General features: G+C 38.4%; 2 protein-coding genes across 3 annotated transcripts; one reads left to right on the top strand and one right to left on the bottom strand.

The window, feature by feature from the left end:
• Positions 1-816: 816 nt before the first annotated feature.
• Positions 817-7934, bottom strand: ficd (FIC domain protein adenylyltransferase). Its single transcript, XM_036597936.1, has 3 exons — positions 7840-7934; positions 5601-5930; positions 817-4242 (listed from the first exon to the last, which is right to left on the bottom strand). Exons 2-3 carry the CDS (start codon positions 5869-5871, stop codon positions 3164-3166), a joined length of 1350 nt encoding a protein of 449 aa, XP_036453829.1. The 5' UTR covers positions 5872-5930; positions 7840-7934; the 3' UTR covers positions 817-3163.
• A 1150-nt stretch (positions 7935-9084) lies between these two features.
• Positions 9085-18764, top strand: LOC118826896 (gastrula zinc finger protein XlCGF7.1-like). Of its 2 annotated transcripts, XM_036597955.1 has the most exons (4): positions 9085-9189; positions 11244-11308; positions 12839-12904; positions 13975-18764. In XM_036597955.1, the coding sequence occupies exon 4, from the start codon at positions 14106-14108 to the stop codon at positions 15039-15041; it is 936 nt and encodes a 311-aa protein (XP_036453848.1). In that variant the 5' UTR covers positions 9085-9189; positions 11244-11308; positions 12839-12904; positions 13975-14105; the 3' UTR covers positions 15042-18764. The 2 variants fall into 2 exon arrangements, with proteins under 2 accessions (XP_036453848.1, XP_036453847.1); XM_036597954.1 differs by lacking the exon at positions 12839-12904.
• Positions 18765-20650: the final 1886 nt, after the last annotated feature.

Genomic DNA, 20650 nt, shown 5'->3' with positions numbered 1-20650 from the left:
GTCTTGTTGAGTATCTTTAAAAGAGAAAAAAAAAAGCAGTGGTAGTCAGTGTAGACATTTGAGGTTTATTTCTTAGTCCTCATTGTTATTTTTTTTATTTGCAATGTGATTGTGTGTTGTAGTGGACATTTTATTTACCAAACTTGTCCTCAGTTCTTTGAAACGTATTGTTCTTGTTAACTATTGTTTTTTTTTTTTTTTAATCATTTTTGTCCAAAGTTTACCAGAATTGTTTTGTCACTTAAAATTGTATAATTTGTATTTTTTTGCCTTCTGTTCTTTCCTCCATTGTTTAAGGCCTATATTGTTTATTAAAGCAATTAAACTATATGTGGTTGTTCAACACACAGTGCTTGGTTTTGCATGATGTTCTTTTATGCAAGTTTCACAAGTGTTCACAGTGATGGAAACCAGATGACTGAAGAGTTAAATGCCTCTAAAAGCTCCCTCACTGAAAGCTATTGCATAAAATGGTTATACATACAGACATACATACATTGTCTGACAGTTTTATGAAAGTTTTGAGGAGGTTTTGGCCTATTTTTTTAAATCCAATTGTAATTCAAAATAGTCCCTTAGGAAGACTTCTATTTTACCATCAACATTACATAAAAATACAGATGTGTAGGTTCACTGTTCATTTCAGATAGTAAATAAAATGACTGAATACATTAGCATTGTAATGTTGTGTTAGTATTGTTTATCTATCACCTGTACTATAAAGAAATTCAAGAACATGTTCATATTACAGCACTAATATTTTTATTACACCAACCTCAACATATGGCTCTCAAAGAAAGACGAGGATAAAAACACTGCTCTCAATAATTTAATAAACCTTTCCCCCACATGGAAATAACTTTGTATGTCAATAAATACGCCAGCCTTTAAATACACAAAAACAAAGTGCATTTGGTGCAAACTTAAAACATGAGGCACTAAGTGATACTGTGGTATCGGTGGTAGAATGAAATGTAATATTAAAGAAAACAGCACCACATTATAAGACTTGTAACCAGATTTGTAGAAATAAGAAATTAGATTGACATGATTTTATGTGTGCAATACAGCCAAAATTTGAGCTTTCATTCTGCATGTTAGCATTATCTTGGGCAAAGCATTCATTCAGCTACTTAGAAGGTAGCTACATTATTTACAATGGTGACTTTAGTGGTGCCGAGTGGTTTCTTTAATAAAATTACATTTCATTTCTAACACCATTAAGTGTGTCTGATGGACAAACCTTGTGGACTCAAAAAGAATCAACATCACAAACAACATGTTCATTCTTTCTGTATAGTGTATAAAAGCAACTGAATAAAAACAAAAAAAGACTTTGAACAGGGGTAGATGAAGGATTTTTCTAGCATCGCAAAAAACAAAAACTAAAAGCATTATAGCTTAAAAAATCTTTAAGAACACAAATAGAATTTAGTTCAACCATATATTGCTAATTTGGCTATCAAAGAGTTTAGCATTAGCATAAATTATAGTTAGCCAGGCTTTGTTCGCCTGACTCTAATCTGTTTCCAGAAGGTCAGACCATATTATAACAAAAGAAGAGAGGAAAAAAACTTTAATTATGAGCGACACTTTAAGAATGTGGTTGCCAGTGGTCAACAATTACTATTAAGCATTCAGAGTCAAAACAACGGTCCACAATGAAACACTATTATATGACCCATTTATGAACATGCTTACCCAGTTGCTGCAAATATTTAAAGGTTAGTTGCTACTAAAATAAACCGTCCATTAATCTCCAAAACACTTTCCAACAGCTGATTCCTTAAAAAAACAAAAAGTGGCCTGAATGTAAAAACAAGGAATGAGTTTTCTACTGATGATCTCATAACCTGTTTCTGGGCTCAGAATGAAAGCGCTGCTTCCCAAGAACTAGAGAATACTCAGAAATGTCTTTTTGAGAGGTTTTCATAAACCAACAGAAAACCCAGAATAAAATCTATCCTAAAGCTTTTAAAATTGCAGACCCCTGCAATATTGCATGGTGCAATATGTGTTACTCATTTTTAAGGATCTATTTGCCATGTATTTTTTTAAATGGCTTCATGATTTAGGCCCAACAATGGTCCTTAGTGGCAACTGGATTTAATTTATGGATTTGTGCGTATTCATTACTTTATGAAATAACAGTGGTCCCCAAAGTGCAAAAAAAACAAACAAAAAAAAAAACAAACAAACATATACCTTGGAAAGTGAAAAATCTACTTAAATCTAATCAATATATCTAATTTTTCTCATTTTGAGAATGTTGTAAGAATATTGAATAAGATTATTAAATTTATTTATAGCTGTTTGTATAGCAAATAATTTTATCTAGTGAAATCATCATCTTCTGTTGGCAGATAATTTTGTTTCAAGAAGTAATGTTTGGAACAGGCCAAATTATCCACGAGTGGAATAAGAATTTCTCTGGATTAAATGACTTAAAAAGAAAGACTTTTTTTTTTATAATGAATTGGTAACTGCATTTGGTATAGTTGGCATACTGAATTGTTAATACTGAATTGGTAATTACATTTGAATGAGTGCAATTTTCAAATCACAAGATCTGCAGTTTTAATTATAGCAAGTTTAATCTACAATGTTATCTGGAGTTTTAAGTGGGGAAATTTAACCTAGTAGCACAGAGCTTGTGAATGTAGATGACTTTGTAGATTACCACAACTAGCTGGCAGTCAGACACATTTGGCATTCATGCCCTCAAGCCTGAAAAAGTGGATACTTCTTGGCCAAATTAACAGAACTGGACCTTAATCTCACAATTAAAATCGCTGTCACAATATTGAACAGAAAAATCACAATTATGTATTTCCCCCAAAACATTCAGCCTTACTTAAAACAAGTAAAAAATATTTAGGAATTAAGTTGACATATTGATTAGATTTTAAATGTTCTTCTGTCTTGCCAAGATATAATTTCAATGCAATTTCATCCACAAAGGGCCAGAGCAAGATCAGGCCTTTGTTCCTACTAAAGAGTAACATCTGAAGAATGACCTCTGTTGAAATAAAAGCCTGGACCTTCAGCCGACCCTTATGAATACCAGAACATGGTCCAGTTTCCCATTGTAATATAATTATCTACTAGAAACAGTGTCCTAAGTGATCAAGGATGATCCTTATGCTAGGACAATTTTGGGAATTCAGTTATGAGCAGGTATAGTCTGCTTACAGTTCAGACACGCCTGACTGCTTGCGCCGGGAAGTCCGACTGCATGCTCAGTGGTAGCTATGAGCAGCGTGTCCAGCGTGATCTCCGTGCACTTTGCAATAAAGCGTATAAACGGCCTCACATCGCCCTCATTTGCTGTGTCCAAGGCAGCGTAATACTCTGCTCTCTGCTCCTTTCGGATGGTGATTGGAGGATAGCTGGCCTGCATCAACACCAGGTTCATCAGCAGCCGTGATGTCCGTCCATTCCCATCTACAAACGGGTGCACGTAGACCAGCTTGTAGTGGGCCAGAGCTGCGAATTCCACTGGGTGGAGGTGAAGTGCTTCCTCTGAGTTCAACCACTGCACCAGCTCCTGCATGTGCCGGTCCAGATCGCTCGGATGAGGCGGAATATGGTGCCCCACAAACACCTGGTTAGTTCTAAAGCGGCCCGCTTCCACTGGGTCTGCGTATCCTAGCACGCGACGGTGGATCTCTAGGATGTCATTAATGGCGATGGTGCCGGTGCGTGACAGAAGCGTGGTGTTGATGTACTTCATTGCTGCATCCACGCCAATGGCCTCGTTCTGCTCCTGCAGGCTCTTGCCTGGCACAGCGTAGCGTGTCTCGATGATGTGGCGAATCTCGGAGAGCGTGAGCGTGTTGCCCTCGATGGCCACAGTGTGATATATATGGTGGTAGTAGGTTTCTTCCATAATCCGTCGCAGTGCTGAGTTGCCCTTGGGGATGGACATAAGGCGCCGTACTTTACTGTCAATAATTCCAAAGTGCCGCTGGTCAATTTCCTCCACCAGGGGGAGCGTGCGGTCCCGGCTCACTAGTGCCTTCTGGTCACATGGTGAAATGGCAAGCGCTTTGCTGTACAGGTGGTCAGCCTGAACCACGTCCTTCTCCTCTTCTAAAATGCTCCCCAACTCTGTTAGAGCGTCCACAAAGTCAGGGTTCATGTTAAGCGCGTGGACGAGCAGTTTGTGGGCTTTCTCCCTTTTCCCTTGTTTCTTCATCTCAAGGGCCTGCTGGAGAGCTGCCTTTGCCTCCAACTGTGTCTCTGTGAAAAAAGAAGAGATGCTTTAAAGTGATTTAAGGTAGAATTGATGACCTTCTCACACTTTGCATGTAGTCAGTCACATCGTCACTAAGTATGTAAACGCACTGCACGATTTTCAACAATGTCAATACCTCTATCTAACAATCGCTGAATGTTAAACAGTGCTGCTAACTAGGAAAGAGGATCTGGTTAGCATAAAACATATATTATAAATATAGACACAGACTTACTTTACTCTGCTTTAAGCTTTAGCTGAGTCAGCTTGTCATTCGGCAGCTTCTTGTTTGAATTTTCTTGAGGCGCCAGAATGTAGCTAACCGCTGCACCATTTAAGGTGGAATGGGAAAATTCGAACAAGAAGCTTCAGCACTTTTTAGTGGTTGACAGTTTCTCGATGCAGATCGTAAACGTATCAAAGTCCAGCTGAAGTGCTTGTAAATGCACATAGGTCTGTCCATTTATCTTTAAATTATTGATGATAGCCTTAAATATTTATTTTCTTTGAATTAGCAGATTTACATTCTCCAGCATTTAGGACCATTTAATGTTAAAACTGTTAGAACTGTGTTAGAACGATCAGCAAAGCTTTACTGCAAAGGAAGACTGTTTTATTTTTACCTAAAAATATAATTCTGCTGTGGAGCCACAGCAGGGAAGTAAAAGAGCCGCATGTGGGTGGAGCTGCATGTTGCTGACCCCTGGGCCAGGCTACTTAAAGCTTAGTCCGCTGATTAAATGTGCCACACTCCACAGCACAGGCTTAGACTGCAGGTAAGTGATGCTAAAATGACAGCTGTTTAGAGGATATCTGAAAGGGCAGGGTTGAATTGGCTGAAACCGAGCCAATTAACAAGTTAACTGCTATTATCTATATAGCAATGAATCAGCTAAAATTTTATGGTTGTAACAGGCCTAATAGCCAACAGGTTTGCATTGTGCATAACTAACAAAGGCAGGCTTGGTTTAAGACACTGTATGATATACAGTGTAGACTTTTGTAAAACAAAAGTATGGACAAAACATTAAAAAACTAAAGAACAGTCTAGACTTTTGTATGGACAAAACATGGAAACTAAAAAACTAGACTAGACATTAAACGTGTCTTCAGTGATCGACTACTTTTGGGTTATAGGAGAAAACTGGGTAAATCAGATTTTTGGCTGAACTCTCGCTTTCAGGTCATACGATGTCAGCTTTAGTGTTTCCTTGCTCCAACCCCACGATTCAGTATCAATCTGTAGTTTCATTTGCATAAGAAGTTGATTTATTTAAGACAGAGAAGACAAAACAATCCAGGGCTAGTATTAGGACTGATAACAGCAGTAGAAAAGGCATGAGTTTATTCTTCTTCATCTTACCTTTACTAGGCTTGGGCTTTTGAGGCAGGAGCTCAAGTGCTGTGAAGGGCACAGTGAGGCTTGTGGAGTGGCCCATAGGCCGCGGAGTGTTGCCCCATAGCTGACAGTGCAAGAGGGAGATACCCTTAAGTCTGGCACAGCATTGCTCCTCCACACCCACTAGAGGGAGCAGAAAGACCAACACTGAGCCCAGCAGGACAAAGAGAACAGGCCCCCAGCCCCACAGCAGAGGACTACTGCTAGCGTGACGCAACACTGCTAACGCTGCCATCAATCTAGGTGTCCAGTTTTCTTTAGTCACATGTTCAGCATTCTGACAAAGAGGTCAGCCTGTGAAGGAGAACAAGGTCAGGTTCAGTAACAAAAACAGACAAGAAGCTAATTATTAAAGCAGACAGACCTCTGTGTAAGATGTGCAGGTCCATACTATAAAACAAACCATACTGTCCTAAAGAATATGCTCTACCAATGGTATTAACAACAAAGCTGTAAAAATTCATATGAACCAGTAGAATTTCTCCACATCTCAGGGTCAAGGCTATTCTTAGATGACTGGCCACCATTAATAAGGTCTCACAGTCTCTAACTGATTTCAGTGCAATGCCTTATTTATACTTCAGCCATTAACCCAATTATTAACAGCTTATATGTAACATTAAAGATGAATTCTACTGATTTTAGCATAATTCAATTGTTATTCAGGGTCATTTCATTAGAAATGCTTCGTTGTAAAGAACCTGACTGACTCAGATTTCTTTATGGTGGTGACAGTAGCCAGGGGTTACGATATGTACAGCACTAATATAGCATTAGATAGTATTTACCTTCAGAAATGACCAGTGAACCTAGATATGTCTTTGGAGTCTCTAACAATGGTAAAATAGAAGAAAATCTTAAAAAAATACATTTTCCTTGGGGACTATTTTGTTTGCATATACTTCTCTGCCACATACAGATTTAAAATGATTTTTTGTAAAACAATGTCTCAGACATCAGGCAGCGTTTTCATGACAATTTTATGTAATCATTTACTGGTGGGAGCTTTAAGAGGCATTAAACTCTTCAAACATCTGGTTCCTATCACTGTGACTTGCCAAGCTTCTCTACAACAGAGCTTTTCACACTAAACCACTCTGAATGACTTTGTTTACATCTTATTGATGGAATTATCCTTAAATTCTGAAAATTCCTCCACTACAAAAAAGTGAATAGACGAAATAAAAAATTTAAAATGACAAACTACAGTTTAATGGATTTCAGTGCTCTACTTTCGACACTCGCAGACATTAACCTACTTGAACTGTAACACTCACACCAAGTTGCTAAGACCAACACAAAAACAAACAATCAATTAATAAAACAATTGGGTGTCCTCAGCTCTGGCTGAGTTTTTGAAGGGTTAGGTCAAGGGTGAACAATCCTGGTCCTAAGTTTAGCTACAACCCTAATTTAACACCCTTGATCCAGGTAATGAAAGCCTTTAGGGCCATCTGAATATCACAGCCAGATGTGTTGGATCTGAAGTGTGACCGATCTCCAGAATCAGTGTATCAGGTAACTTACAATGGGGGAAAACACAGATTCTGTACAGCACAGAGGAGGAGAGGGGACCACCGCCCTAGTAGCTTGATATATAACCTAGCATCATGTAATATAATCTGCTATTAGCTTACAGCAACAGGCAGGGCAGCTGTTGAACCAATATTCTCTACAATATCGAATCCAAAGTCAGTAAACTGGGGAATTAACGTGAACTTTAGTAGACTGCTGCTGTGTAATGTCCTACAAGCCTTCTGTAGTTATTTTCATTCACCAGTAACGCTAGAATTTACTACGGTTTAGAAACATTCAGGAATTGGATTCTGTACAGGCGCCAGAATGTAACCGCTGCACCATTTAAGGTGGAACGGAAAATAAGAAGCTGGCTAATGTAAAACTAACCCCAGCTTCGTCTTCTGTTCAGATGGGGTAACAGTATCAGCACTCACAGACCAAATTTAGGTTTAAAATATCTAAATTTCTTATTCTTTAGAATTAAAACCTATTTTATTTTATTTGATGTCGACAAAAAAGTGCGATACTGTTATCTTCGTCCTACTTGTAGCTACAAATCTGCTAACGTTACGTTGTTAGTTTAGAGCTACGTCTATTAAAGACAAACTGGCTTTTTTTCTTCTTTTTTCTCTATATATTCAGTGCCATTAGTTAATACCGAACAACATATAAACGGTGCTTTTACCTTCTCGAAGCTTTCATTTATCCTCGTAACCATGAAAATATTTGTTTGCCCCATCGCTCTGAGCGCTTCTGTCACCGGCCATGGAGCTACGTAACTTTAAACTGCTCAGGGATTGGTTGTGCTGACATTGTACGTCATCCCAGATTGGCTCAGTATGGTCTTACGCACACCTAAACAGCAACACGTTGGCTGGATCGTAGGAGTTTGTGATTGGTTAAAAATCATTCTGGCACGCTATTGGTCACGGTAAGCCGACATACACGCCTATTATTGTAGACAGGTTCGCTAGAGAACGTGTAGTGAGGAGAACTGCCACTAGATCCGGTTTATGAGGAGCCTGGCCACTTCCCATTCCCCCCGTTATATCAAAACCAGGCCAGCCAAACAGCAGAGGGCGCCCTTGAGCCAGACCTCAATGAATGGGAGTAAATGGAGCTCAACTGCTAAAAACGAAAAGTTAAAATAGTTTCTAATCACTTGCCCAGAACTTTACTTTAATTTTAGAAAGTAGATGGATGTAGTACACTAAAAAGCAAAGAAAAGGTACCTTTATGTTTCCTTTTTTTCTACAGCAAACAGGTTTTGATAACCTTGATAAAAAATAACCTTCCGCACAACGCGGGCGAAACAGTAACTCAGTAGATCGATCCGCTCAGCATCTGCTGTTCAGGCTCCCGTGTGGAGTCACAGTTTATTATGCAGTCAAACTAACTTATATCATCAACTACGAGTGAAAACTGTGGGGAGTGTAATTTAAAGTCACACAGGCACATTTCTTCACCAAAATATGAACGTACACGCTAAAAGTGGCTAGTAACTGTTGCTAAGCAGTGATATTGATTGGCTGAGGAAAATAAGGCAGATGTTGAGGTGGTCTGCTTGGCTCAGTCTCGGTTGCTGGCAGGCTTTTTGCCCCACTGTCATTCAGTACAGCACATGGCTTGTGTCACATACTGGATACTGTACTGTATGCTACAGATGAAGAGTAGCATGCAGTACACAGTACGCTATTTCGAACACACCCCGTGTCTCGATGCTGCATAAAAGCACGATTATGTAGGCTGTTACCGAAGCAGAGCGCGGGAGGCGGGATGACTGAATATAAGTGGGATTTCAAATAACGACCGTTGCGCCTGTTTCCGTGATCGCGTGGTTCAAGACTTTGCAAAGTAACCATGGTTACGCGGTGAAGCCGCTTCAGGCCAGGCGGTGGCGCTAACTCTGTAACTATAACTTTCTCCGCCTGCACTAAAGCGGAGAAGCAGAAGGTTGTGTTGTGGTCAGCAGTCCCCGCCTCCGCGTTCGTATGGTGTTGTTGGAGGAACAGAAACAAGAGATGAACAATCGAAGGTATGAAGCTGTCCGACACTTTAACACTCACTGTTCTTCATTCACTCTGAGACAAACAGCTGGAGACACATTTGAGTTTTGAAAATAAGATTCTCAGTCAAGCCAAACTTGGCCAAGTGATGTGAGCCAGAATATTTGATTGATAATGTTTTCCTGGTTGGGTTTGGCAAACGTAGAGCAGTTTGTTCATGATTTGTTCGCCAGGTTAGTTCCAGAGACATCAAACAGAGGTCCTTTAGATCATGACCTTGGGATTCTTAGCTTATCACATCAATTATCACATCAAGCAGATCTCATCAATTCCCTTATAAAAAATGTGCAAAAAGAGGTCACGCCGTATTTTACATGTAGCTGTAATAAATGTAGAAATATTGACTGATAAATACTGATATTATCCAAGGTGGGTATAACTGTATAATGTACAAATCGGGTTGAGAAAAATATGAAGTACTTCCTGGGAGATGTTATTGCCTGGGTGGGGGTTGCTGGTCAGTCGCTGTTTAAAGGGGAGTGTAGTGTGTAAGAGCCGTTCAGGAACTTGAGGATCAAGTTCGGAGATGTTCAGTTTTGTGGGATTGGGAATGTCTGGAAGAGGTGATTTCCAGGATGAGAGGGGTCAGCTTCAGTTTCGCCAGTGCGCTTCATCACCCTGCTGTCGGCCTTCAGATGGGTGTTCAAAGACCTTCTTGACTACAGAGCTCAGGGCTACTGGCCTGTAGTCATTTAGTCCATTATTTTTTATTATTATTTTTTTTTTGGCGACTGGAATAGCAGTAGATGTTTTGAAGCTTGAGCGATTTGTCAAAGATGTTTGTGAAAAATTGGTGTCAGTTGGTCACAGCAGTGTTACAGGTTGGACGGAGAGTCTGGTCTCTGAGCTTTTCTCACCTTTTGTCAGCTGAAAAGCCTTTTGACATTTTGCTCATTGATGGTGAGATAAGATAGGGTCAGAGGTGAGAGAGCCAGAGTGCGGTTGGAGGACAGTGGACTGGGAGAAAAATGCTGAAGATTATTTTTACACATTCAAATCTTAAATGAAACTCATACAGGTCCATTGGTGAGCTGACAGCAGTAATGTGGCTTTTCAGCTTTTCTGAACATTATTTCTGTGCTGCTTTAATCCCTTTCTCCAGTTTGTATTTGGCCTCTTTGTAGAGAATTCTGTCCCTACTCATGAATGCTGCCTCTTTTTACCTGCGAAGCAGACTGAGTTCAGCTGAAAACTATGGTTTATCATTGCTGTATTTCACCTTTGGTCTTGTTTGAAGCATAAATATGCATTTATTTAAAGTATCAATAGGGCAATTTGCTAGGGGTCCCAGACAGGCAAAACGGAATAATTGTTAACCCCTCAGCATTACGAGAATAACAGGCCTTATATCCCTGCTTCAAGCTAACTTACTTACATTTTTGATGTAGTAGGTCTTTGATTTAAGAAAGTAATGTATAGGAATGGCTTTTAATTGTTAGAGAATTCTTGTCTAGACTAGACCTCTCACAATTATTAAATAATCTCCTGACCATGATAATTTATCATTTCGCACAGTCGCTAGATTTCACAGTTTTTTTTCCCCCAAATTCTTTACCAGGTGTGTAACGACACTCAAAATATAAAATTCAATTCAATGTGACACGTCAAGATTTAATATGATTTTCAATAATGTTGTCTGTTAAAAATGTCTTAATTCTGCAGAGTTCTAATTATATACTACACAGAGTAGTTGGGCTTAAATGAAAAAAAGTTCTTTAGTAGAAAAAAAATCCAGTCATGTGAGCCTGGATGTGTCAATTGCATAAGTGCTGCCCCTCCCCACCCATTTTAACTTGATTGGATGCACTCAGATGTCTAATACTGATCACTAACAGTAATTTCTATAAAAGACTAAATGAGAGATGTTTAAAAAGACTGATAGGTGTATTGGCAATACAGTTCTACAGTGCAGTCTGTCGTGTCATGTCAGTACAACGTGCATTAGCTAAAATGTGTTAAGAGCTAAAGGAAAATGGATGTATATGGACTTACAGGTCATTTATAATTTATATTTTCCACACAGATTCTGAGATTTTCAGATTCAGGAACTGATATTCAGCAGAGGATTGGACAGCGCTTTACTAATGGGTATGTGCATAAAGCCATATTTATTTATTTCAAATGGACACTTCAGGCGATAGATTAAGCAGAATAACAATCAGAAACAGAAAACGTGAGCTGAGATGAGCTGTCTGTAATGACTGAGCTAACACTGCTTTAGCTGCTTGCTGAACAGATTGAATATCTCAGCTCAGCAGATATAGCTGAAATATTGTAAGTAAATTTGATTTTCATTCATAAGCTGAGCTTCAGAAACAACTCTCAAAATGTAAATGTGTTGCTAGACTTGTTTGATGCCACTGCTGTGATTCTTCTCTCTGTTAGACACGTGCTCTAAGACGTCATGGGCTCTACAGCTGGAAGCGTTTTCCTATTTTTTCACATGCCACCATTTTTAAAGTTAATCAAATATAAACTAACTGTGTCTTAACACTTACTGCAGATGTTTACTTCTTTCCACTTCAGATAGTGACATATTACCTGGGATTCTCAAACATTTACATTTACATTTTGCACATCTTGTTTAGCTTATCTGTAGCACCTATTAAGAGTACTTAAATTATAGTAACAGTGTTTAACAGTGTCTGTTCCAGAGTGGCTAATACTAATTTAATACTAAACCAGTGGTACACCTGTCCAGACAAACCCAGCACCTTTTGCTTTGTGGGAGGTTGGATAAACTTTTGTAGCTGGTGTTTCAGTGTAGCAGCGGGTTTGAGGAGAGAGTTCACTCTCGCACTGATATTGCTGTCTCCATGAGAGAGTGGACTCTCTCCCCAGACCTTTGACCAGACCAAAACACTGAACACTCTTAAAAAATAAACTAGTTTAGGTTTAATTATATTTCTAAGTGTCAGTCACACGATTATGATAAGGTGATTATGATTAATAAGTCATATGAGTTATTCTGAGCTGTGGAAATGAACAACAAAAAAAGCACAACTAACAATTTTACAGCTTAGAAAACCTGTAAATGAAAAGAAACAAAAATGCATCCAGCTACTCTAACTCCCTGCTCAAAAACAGGTAAAAATTATGCGCCATTCTGCCTTTTCCACAGATATTCCAAAATACAATATTATAAAACTGGGTGTTTTAAACTCACTATTACAGTGAAAGACATAAGCAACATAAATAATACAGCAAAAGACTAAAACTACCCAAGTTTAACTAAGCATTCACAAAGTGAATAGTGCCTGGTTGGTCTGAACAGAGGTACATCTGGGTTTCATGAGCCATGCTGATACAACATGTTCATTAAAATATATCCAGATGGGAATTTTGGAGAAATATTGAGAAATAAGCATTCAAATATTCAAAAATTACTGATATCATAGTATAATTCTATTGCACTACATGTATGAAAATTCAGTACTGTAGTGTATTATGTACACTAGGTTTATAAGAGAAAAGTAGTATCATCATAGAATAAGCATATTGTGCTACATCACATTGAAGGGAAAAAAGCATTATGAAGAAACAAGAGGCTCTAAATGTGTACAGCGGGAGGAAACAAGTATTCAGACATTTTTATTTTTGTTTTTTATATGCTTCCAGTGCACAAATCCTCTTCAGTTGTGCTCACTTAATGTCTTCTGAATTTCTACTTATGAAATAAAAAAGGTATGTATTTATAAGCATGAACAAAGACATTTTAAAACAAGGACATAAAGTGTCATTAATATGAAGCGCCTGAGTTATAACGGTGCCATTAGTGTCCAGACCAATTGTAGAGGGGCACAGAATCAGATAGGGGGGCATCTAAGAATATCTCATTTGACTTTATAGTACAGCTTTTGTTGTCTATAAAACCAATATATAAAATGACCTCACTATTGCATGTTTCCATTAAACTAGTTTAACCATGAAATGTACCAGATTCTTTTTATATGTGTTTCCAATCGAAGGATGGGAGCTGTTCCTCTTTCTATTCCACACCGACCTCTTTTGTTGTTAGAGCTGGAGCTCTTTTGCCCTTTCTGGTGCCATAGTCCAGGAGTTTACAGCTCCAGTCCTGGGGAACCACTGACCTGCACACTTTTAGGTGTTGCAACCCACAGTTGGAAAAGCATTGCACTAAATTTCATTACGCTGCTACAAATAAGCATGTTTTTTCGAGTCCTGCATATTGTCTGTGTTTTGCAGATAAATGTATGGAAGAGCTTAGGTGTATTTAAGCATATGAACATAGCTTGTTTAAGATGCAAAGTAGCCAAAATACACCATAAAACATAAGATAAACAGTAACTGTAAACGGTTGCACTCCAACCTGTTTGAAACGAGCATCAAAATATTTTTACCAACCAGACCCTAACCAAATCCCTGCCTCATTCCATGGGTGATGTAGCCATTCACAAGAAGCACTAAAAATGATACAAAAATTCCATCATTTTTTGACCATTCTTATTGAACACTGATTCTGATTTATCGTTGATACCACACTATCACAAAACTGTATTAGACACCTTATATGTATTTTGAATTGAAATAATGCAGTGACCTATGTAATTGGTATCTATGTAATTCTTCAATGCAGTTTCCCTGTTTTGTTAGGTGTTATTAGGTGATTGGCTTTTCCACCACAGATAGTTTCCTTCTGCCAGTTGTTGGAAGTAGGGCATGTATGATTTGGATTAGACTATTTTTGTTGTACTTCACAAGTTTAGATTTTCTTTTTTATTTTCTTCTTTCAGAAATAAACGACATCCTGGTTCAAGACCTCTCCTGTTCTTAGTGTCCACAGCTCAAATTTGCATCCTTCAACACATCAGGACATCTCAGCAAGTGTAATGTTAAGCTGTTGAAACAGGTAAAATATAAGAATATGGCATCCAGAAGCTCCAGTACCCAGCCAACGTCATCTAGTACCCTACACATAAACGCATCTCACAGACAAACACAGAAAGTAAGCGAGAAGAGAACTCACTACTGCTCAGAATGTGGAAAGAGTTTTATTAGTCATAGTCATCTCCAGCGACACCAGCGCATTCACACAGGAGAGAAGCCGTATCACTGCTCAGAGTGTGGGAAGAGTTTTAAGCATCATAGTCATCTCCAACGACACCAGCGCATCCACACAGGAGAGAGGCCGTATCACTGCTCACAGTGTGGGAAGAGTTTTACTGTGCAGAGTACTCTCAAAACACACATGCGCATTCACACAGGAGAGAAGCCGTACTATTGCTCAGAGTGTGGAAGGAGTTTTAATCAACAGAGTTCTCTACATCAGCACCTGCGCATTCACACAGGAGTTAAACCACATTATTGCTCAGAGTGTGGGAAGAGCTTTACTCTAAGGAGTAGTCTCCAGCAACACCAGCGCATTCACACTGGAGAGAAGCCGTATCAGTGCTCAGAGTGTGGGAAGAGTTTTACTCTACAGAGTAATCTCAACACACACCAGCGCATTCACACTGGAGAGAAGCCGTATCACTGCTCAGAGTGTGGGAAGAGTTTTTCTTTGCAAAGTAATCTCACAACACACCAGCGCATTCATACAGGAGAGAAGCCGTATTACTGCTCAGAGTGTGGGAAGAGCTTTACTCTACAGAGTACTTTCCAAAAACATCAGCGCATTCACACAGGAGAGAAGCCGTATCACTGCTCAGTGTGTGGGAAAAGTTTTAATCAACAGATTCATCTGCAAAAACACCTGCGCATTCACACAGGAGAGAAGCCGTATTACTGCTCGGAGTGTGGGAAGAGTTTCAGGCAGTCAAATCCCATGAAGACACACAAGTGCACTAAAAGCAGTGATTGAAATAGACAGTAATAAGTGTAACCATAACACTGTTCTGGGAATCTAAAGGGGATGGTGCTTCCAGCCCAGATTATTGTTTTTTAGAGGGGAAATCCACCTTTTATTGTTTTATACCAGGGGTGCACAACTCCGGTCCTGGAGAGCTGGTGTCCAGCACAGTTTTGAACTTTCCCTACTTAAACCCACCCATTAACCTGACAATTAACAGATGAGTGTAATCAAATGTGGTTAAGCAGGTAAATCACCGAACTGTGTCGGACACCCGTTTATACTATTTCCAAAGTATATGCATAAAATGAAATATCATTTCCTGTGCTGAACACAGTTTCAAGCCTATAGCCCATACACCAGGTTAGGGGGTGCTAGGGGGTTCCTCTTACAGCATCCCTATTAGGACCTTCTAAAAAACTTTAATTTGCCTTTTCATGTAAAGTATTTAAATGTAATATGGCTAAGAGCAAGTAATCTGTGTACCAGTTCCACACAGTAGACTGCTGAAACAGAATCAGGCTACATTAACTGACAGTCTAAAATACTGATCTTTAGCTAGTCATTATATTTAAACTTATACTCTCTCATTAGAGAGAGTGGATAAATTGGACACAGTGGATTTAATTTTTAGCTGCTTAAATATGGATCACTTTTTTATTCATTCCAAAAGACAACAAAAAGGCTGACAACTAAACAGCTACTGTTAAGAGAGATACCACCTGCTGCCACTTTGAGTCAGTAGGTTTCTTTGTCAGTTGCAGTACTGCTTCAGTGGCCACAAGTGTGTTTATATCACCATATCCTGTGGTCATCTTTACAGTGCAAGGACCACTGCAAACACTGCCATGATACCATGACAACTGCCTTGTTGGTACATCACCGCTACAATCATATTTCTAGAATGAACCATATAATTCAGGGCTTCAAAGCACTCCAAAGCACAGAAAAAACTGCGTTTTCTGTAAAGCTGCTTTGAGACAACACTAGTTGTAAAAAGCGCTATATAAATAATTGTTGTTGTTGTTGTTGTTGTTGTTGTTGATGATGATGCCTGAGAGCACAGCTGTGTAAATAGTGGATGAACGTTTAATGTTTATTAATGTGAAGCAGTTAATTCCACATGAAATTGAGACTGATTTGTGCGTCACTAAAATGCAGCATGTTTAATTTTGAAGAGCTGATGTGATGCAGAGTTAAAGGTTAGTCTAAATCTTGAGGAAACGTGGGTGACAAGTGTTAGATCAGCGTTCGAATATTAAACCCTCATATCGAATCTTCTTTGCACTTATTTCAGCAGGTAGCTAGAGTCTTACACTAGTGGTTCTTACACCTTGTGTGTTCAATTGGTATAGCGCCCCCTTCAAATGTTTCGGCACGCTGTACCACCCCTGTCAAAAAATTCTTTTGCTGTTCTTATTATACACATTGTGACGGTGTGGTACTTTAAATTCCCTCAGCCCAACTCCCAAAGTAGCACCAACTTTCATTCAAAATGTACAGTGAAAGCAAGTGAGAAGCTTCACATTGAATAGTAGAGCTAGTTTAGGTTCTAATTTAATATTTCTATTTAGCTAAAGTAGTTTACACAGTGTAGTATTGTATAATCTTGGTTATGTACTTCATTGATCCCACAAAGATCAGTGTTGCTGCCTAACTCTGCCCAGGTTGGGAGCAGCACAGTGTAGCCAACAGACCAACGCTGCCTGTTGCCGTGGGAGGTTAGGTACTTTACCCAAGAGCTGCGACCAGGTATACCCAGTCAGTCTGGGGGCCTTCCTGTTGCTGGCTCAGCTATCTTACCAAAAGGCTACCAGCCATGCCAGTGACCTAGGCCCAGTTTCTCAAAAGCACGAGGGGATATAGTTTATCTCCTGTAATTAAATGTGAATCTTTTTAATATAGAATATTGTGTTTAAGACTATATTTCTTACACATAGGAATATCTGTTCATTGGTTTTTGTGTCTTTTTTGTGTCTTTTGCGGCAATGCGACTCAGTCTGAACAGCCAGATCGGAATTCATGCGACTTTTACGTCAATCCAACTCGACATTCGTCATAATTTCGCGCTGCTGAGACTCATAAACATTTAGGCTGATGTTTCTGTACCAAAACATTAGAAGAGACTCATCAAACCGCTCCGTGTTCGAATAGGTTTCGAACGAACCGGCCGAACGGGGCCGGAGGAGTGCGAGGCTGCAGCGTCGGAGAACAGTTTAAAGAATCCGAGGACACGAACCAAAGAAGTATAACGTGCCCTTTTTTTCGGCGAACTGAAACACATTATGGGTGATGAGCCCAGCTGTCAGTCATTGGAAATTTAGAATCGCTCCTGTGATGCTGGCGAAGACGAAACTGAAAGCTCCGGGAGCGACTGGCGTTCGCTGGCCGTCATGACTGTTTACCTCTGGACGAGCCGCCACGTGAAGCATTGTTTTTTTTCGCATACGGGTCGGTTTAAGAGCCGATCTGTTCAGACTGATGTCGCATACAGGTCACATTTAAAAGATAATGTGAACAGCCAAACAAAAAAATCAGATTTGGTGGGAAGATCAGATTTGGGCCACTTTTACCTGCTGTGTAAACGTAGCCTTATTTAATCATTACTATTATCTTCAGTTACGCCTTAGCGACCAAGCATACAGGCAATTATGGTATTATTTTTAACACAGAGAATAAGAATTTACGTTTTTGATTAAAGTTGATTTACATATAATGTGCACAACACCTGAGGGTGCTCTCATCCTTCACCACTCTCCCTTTCTGTCTCTCTTGACTGCTAGTTTTAACCTGCTGATTTTCTTTAAGCCTTTGTCTTAGTAAAGTTTTTGCATTTGGTTAACATGTTGAGCTGTTGACAAAATTTTTCTGTGAGTTTATTTTTACCTTTTCATGTTCCTGTAATCCCAAAAAAAAAAAATCATTTTTCTTACTAAATATCACAATAATATTACTTTTAAAATTCAATGTATTGTCTTTTCTTTTCAGTGGGGTGTTTTTTATACATCTCTGTGTATCTCTCTCATTTTTTCTGTTTGTGATGCTATGGTAAATTACCCAACAGACAACAGACGACTGGTAGACCGAGTATTCAGGGAGATGCTTGCTTTATCATTTAAAAATCATATCATCTTTGTGCTTAGATACTTTCAGGAATCCCAGCCCTGAATGATAATTCTCCTCCTTTCCACTTCATATAAGCAATGTTTATCATCACAAGAACATGGTGACCCTAAAGCCTTGTCAGTAGTACTGGTGTGCTACTAACACAATGTTATTAACAAACAGTCAGTGAACAAAGCATATATCTTCTTGTAATTTAGATGTGATCTCATTGTCAAGTTTTTTTTAAAAGGTACAGCACAAGGTAAATGGTATGCCCAAATGTTATTGACGTAAGAGCTATCATCCAGTGATCTGAAGAACTGGCATAAAAGGCATTTATTTTGGGATGGGGGAAAAAGATTTGTTTTGTTATTAAACTCATACAGAAAAGAAGGCCTTGCTTTATCCGATTGCCTGTTTGGGTGCTAGCTGAGAGAGAAAAAGGTCTGCGTTCGAGGCACTGAGAAACTGACATGATGTGAAGCCCCTAATAATCCTTTTTAGAACATTTAACCAACTATATTCTTGATTTACTATTTTTTTCTAGCATTATGCATTATGCATAGCATTATGTTTTTTATTTAAAAGAGTTTGTCTAAAAGTTCTCTGAATAAAGTGACAATTGACGATGTTTTTGTCAGTGTGTTGATCTTTATTTTACAATGCACTACATGTGAGCTTCACACTTTATATCCCAGTACAACAAACACACTGTGATTATCACTCAAAAATATCCTAATCACTGAATGACAGTGTTCTAAATAGAGTGTCCAGTCAAGTGAATACCTGCCTTGTTTTTTATATAATTTCACAAATGAATCCAGAATGTTTTTATTGCAGGACATGACCAAAAAGATACTGTAATGCTTCAGAGTCATATTCACAAAAAATACAGTTATCATTTGTATAATTTTTAATCTTTGAATAATTATCTTTAGTAAGTAAATTTGATTCATTCTTTGATATAATGCCTCTTCGACCTTAATAGTTATACAGTATTTGTTTGCCATTACCTTTCCCAATTAATTCTAACCTAGAATAAGCTATTCCAAAAGATTTTAACTGGCAAGATTTTATCAGACTGTAATGCGGATTGTAAAAACTGGTTATTACAACCAGGACTCAAAATATCATTTGCTTGTAGTCCAACACTAGCAGTAAATTTTCTCATGGTTTCTGATAAAATTTGCAACTTTTCTTAAAGAACTGCTTTAGGGAGTGCATTAATAACTGTACAATACTCATCCAAATGTATAAGTATTATATCTATTTACAAAATCAGTGTAACTGTGCATTTCTTTATTTACATCAAGTAATTACATGACCCATATTATGTCACTTGATGCTAATATTCATAAAACAATGTTTTGTTTCAGATAGTATATGTGGCGAAAAGTTATGTTCATACATATGTAACCATGGAAGAAGTGCTTGTTTTCAAGGGAATTTCAAGGGAATTTTTTTTCCCAACATCACAGTTACATTCACGAAAACAATTGATACCTCCAACTTCCTAAAATATTACTTTGGGAATTATGCACCATATGCTTTGTTTTTAAGTTAAGTTTTGCATCCACTTTATTTTATGAAGAGTATGAAGAGCTGTCCTAAATCTAGTGCATTAAACCCTCCTACTGCCAGTGGACGACATATCATTTTTGGTGTAATGAGGTTCATTTCTCCAGATAAATTTAAAAAGTTCAGTGTTAACTTTCTTAATAACTGAAGATGGTAGACCTAGAACCAAAGAAACAAAAACTAATCTAGATAAGCCCTCTGATTTACATGAATGTGTACAATTAACCAAAGAAAGGCCTTCTAACAACCATGATTAATTATTATAATATAATTGTAATAGGGGGATGGTTTCTATCACATTGTGATATTTAAAAAAAAAGCCAGATACTGAGGAAAAAGCTTGTAAGCACTTAAATGCCTTTTCAACCTGCATATGGTCTCTTAAAAATGGTTGTATCACCAGCCAACAGGGAACGCTTAATTTCCTTTTTTTATGTGAGTAGCCATAATTTGTGCAACCAGTAAAAATAAGAACGGACTTATTGGGCATCCTTGTCAAAGTCCCCTACCGATTTCCAATTCTATAAAAGGTGCCATGAGCCAGTTTAACAACAAAACTATTAACCGTATAATACAATGTGCTAATGACCTTTTAGAAGTACTTACCACAACAAAAAAGGGTCTCAAAAATAAACTAATGATCAATGGTATCAAAAGCCTTATAAAACTTTTTAAAAGCTGTAAGGTTGCTATAACGTATAAGATCTAACATCAGCTGAAAATTTTTATTTATTTTATCCTATACACTGTGTGGACACCTGACCATCACACCTGTATGAGCTTGTTGGACATTCCATTCCAAAATCATGGAAAATCTTTCCACAAAATTTTGAGATTTTCAGTGGGAATTTGTGCCCATTCAGTCAAAAGAATATTTGTGAAGTCAGGATGTTGTACAAGAAGGCCGGGCTCGCGATCAACATTCCAAGTCATCGCAA

The sequence above is a fragment of the Colossoma macropomum genome, unplaced genomic scaffold (assembly GCF_904425465.1).
Source record: "Colossoma macropomum unplaced genomic scaffold, Colossoma_macropomum, whole genome shotgun sequence".
Lineage (NCBI taxonomy): Eukaryota > Metazoa > Chordata > Actinopteri > Characiformes > Serrasalmidae > Colossoma > Colossoma macropomum.
This window is presented reverse-complemented; position numbering and strand designations above follow the sequence as displayed.

Coding starts and splice junctions, on each gene's coding strand:
- ficd (XM_036597936.1), bottom strand. CDS start 5,871: ATGGCAGCGTTAGCAGTGTTGCGTCACGCTAGCAGTAGTCCTCTGCTG. Junction 4,243..5,600: donor AAAGCCCAAGCCTAGTAAAG/GTAAGATGAAGA, acceptor CTTTTTTCACAG/AGACACAGTTGGAGGCAAAG.
- LOC118826896 (XM_036597954.1), top strand. CDS start 14,106: ATGGCATCCAGAAGCTCCAGTACCCAGCCAACGTCATCTAGTACCCTA.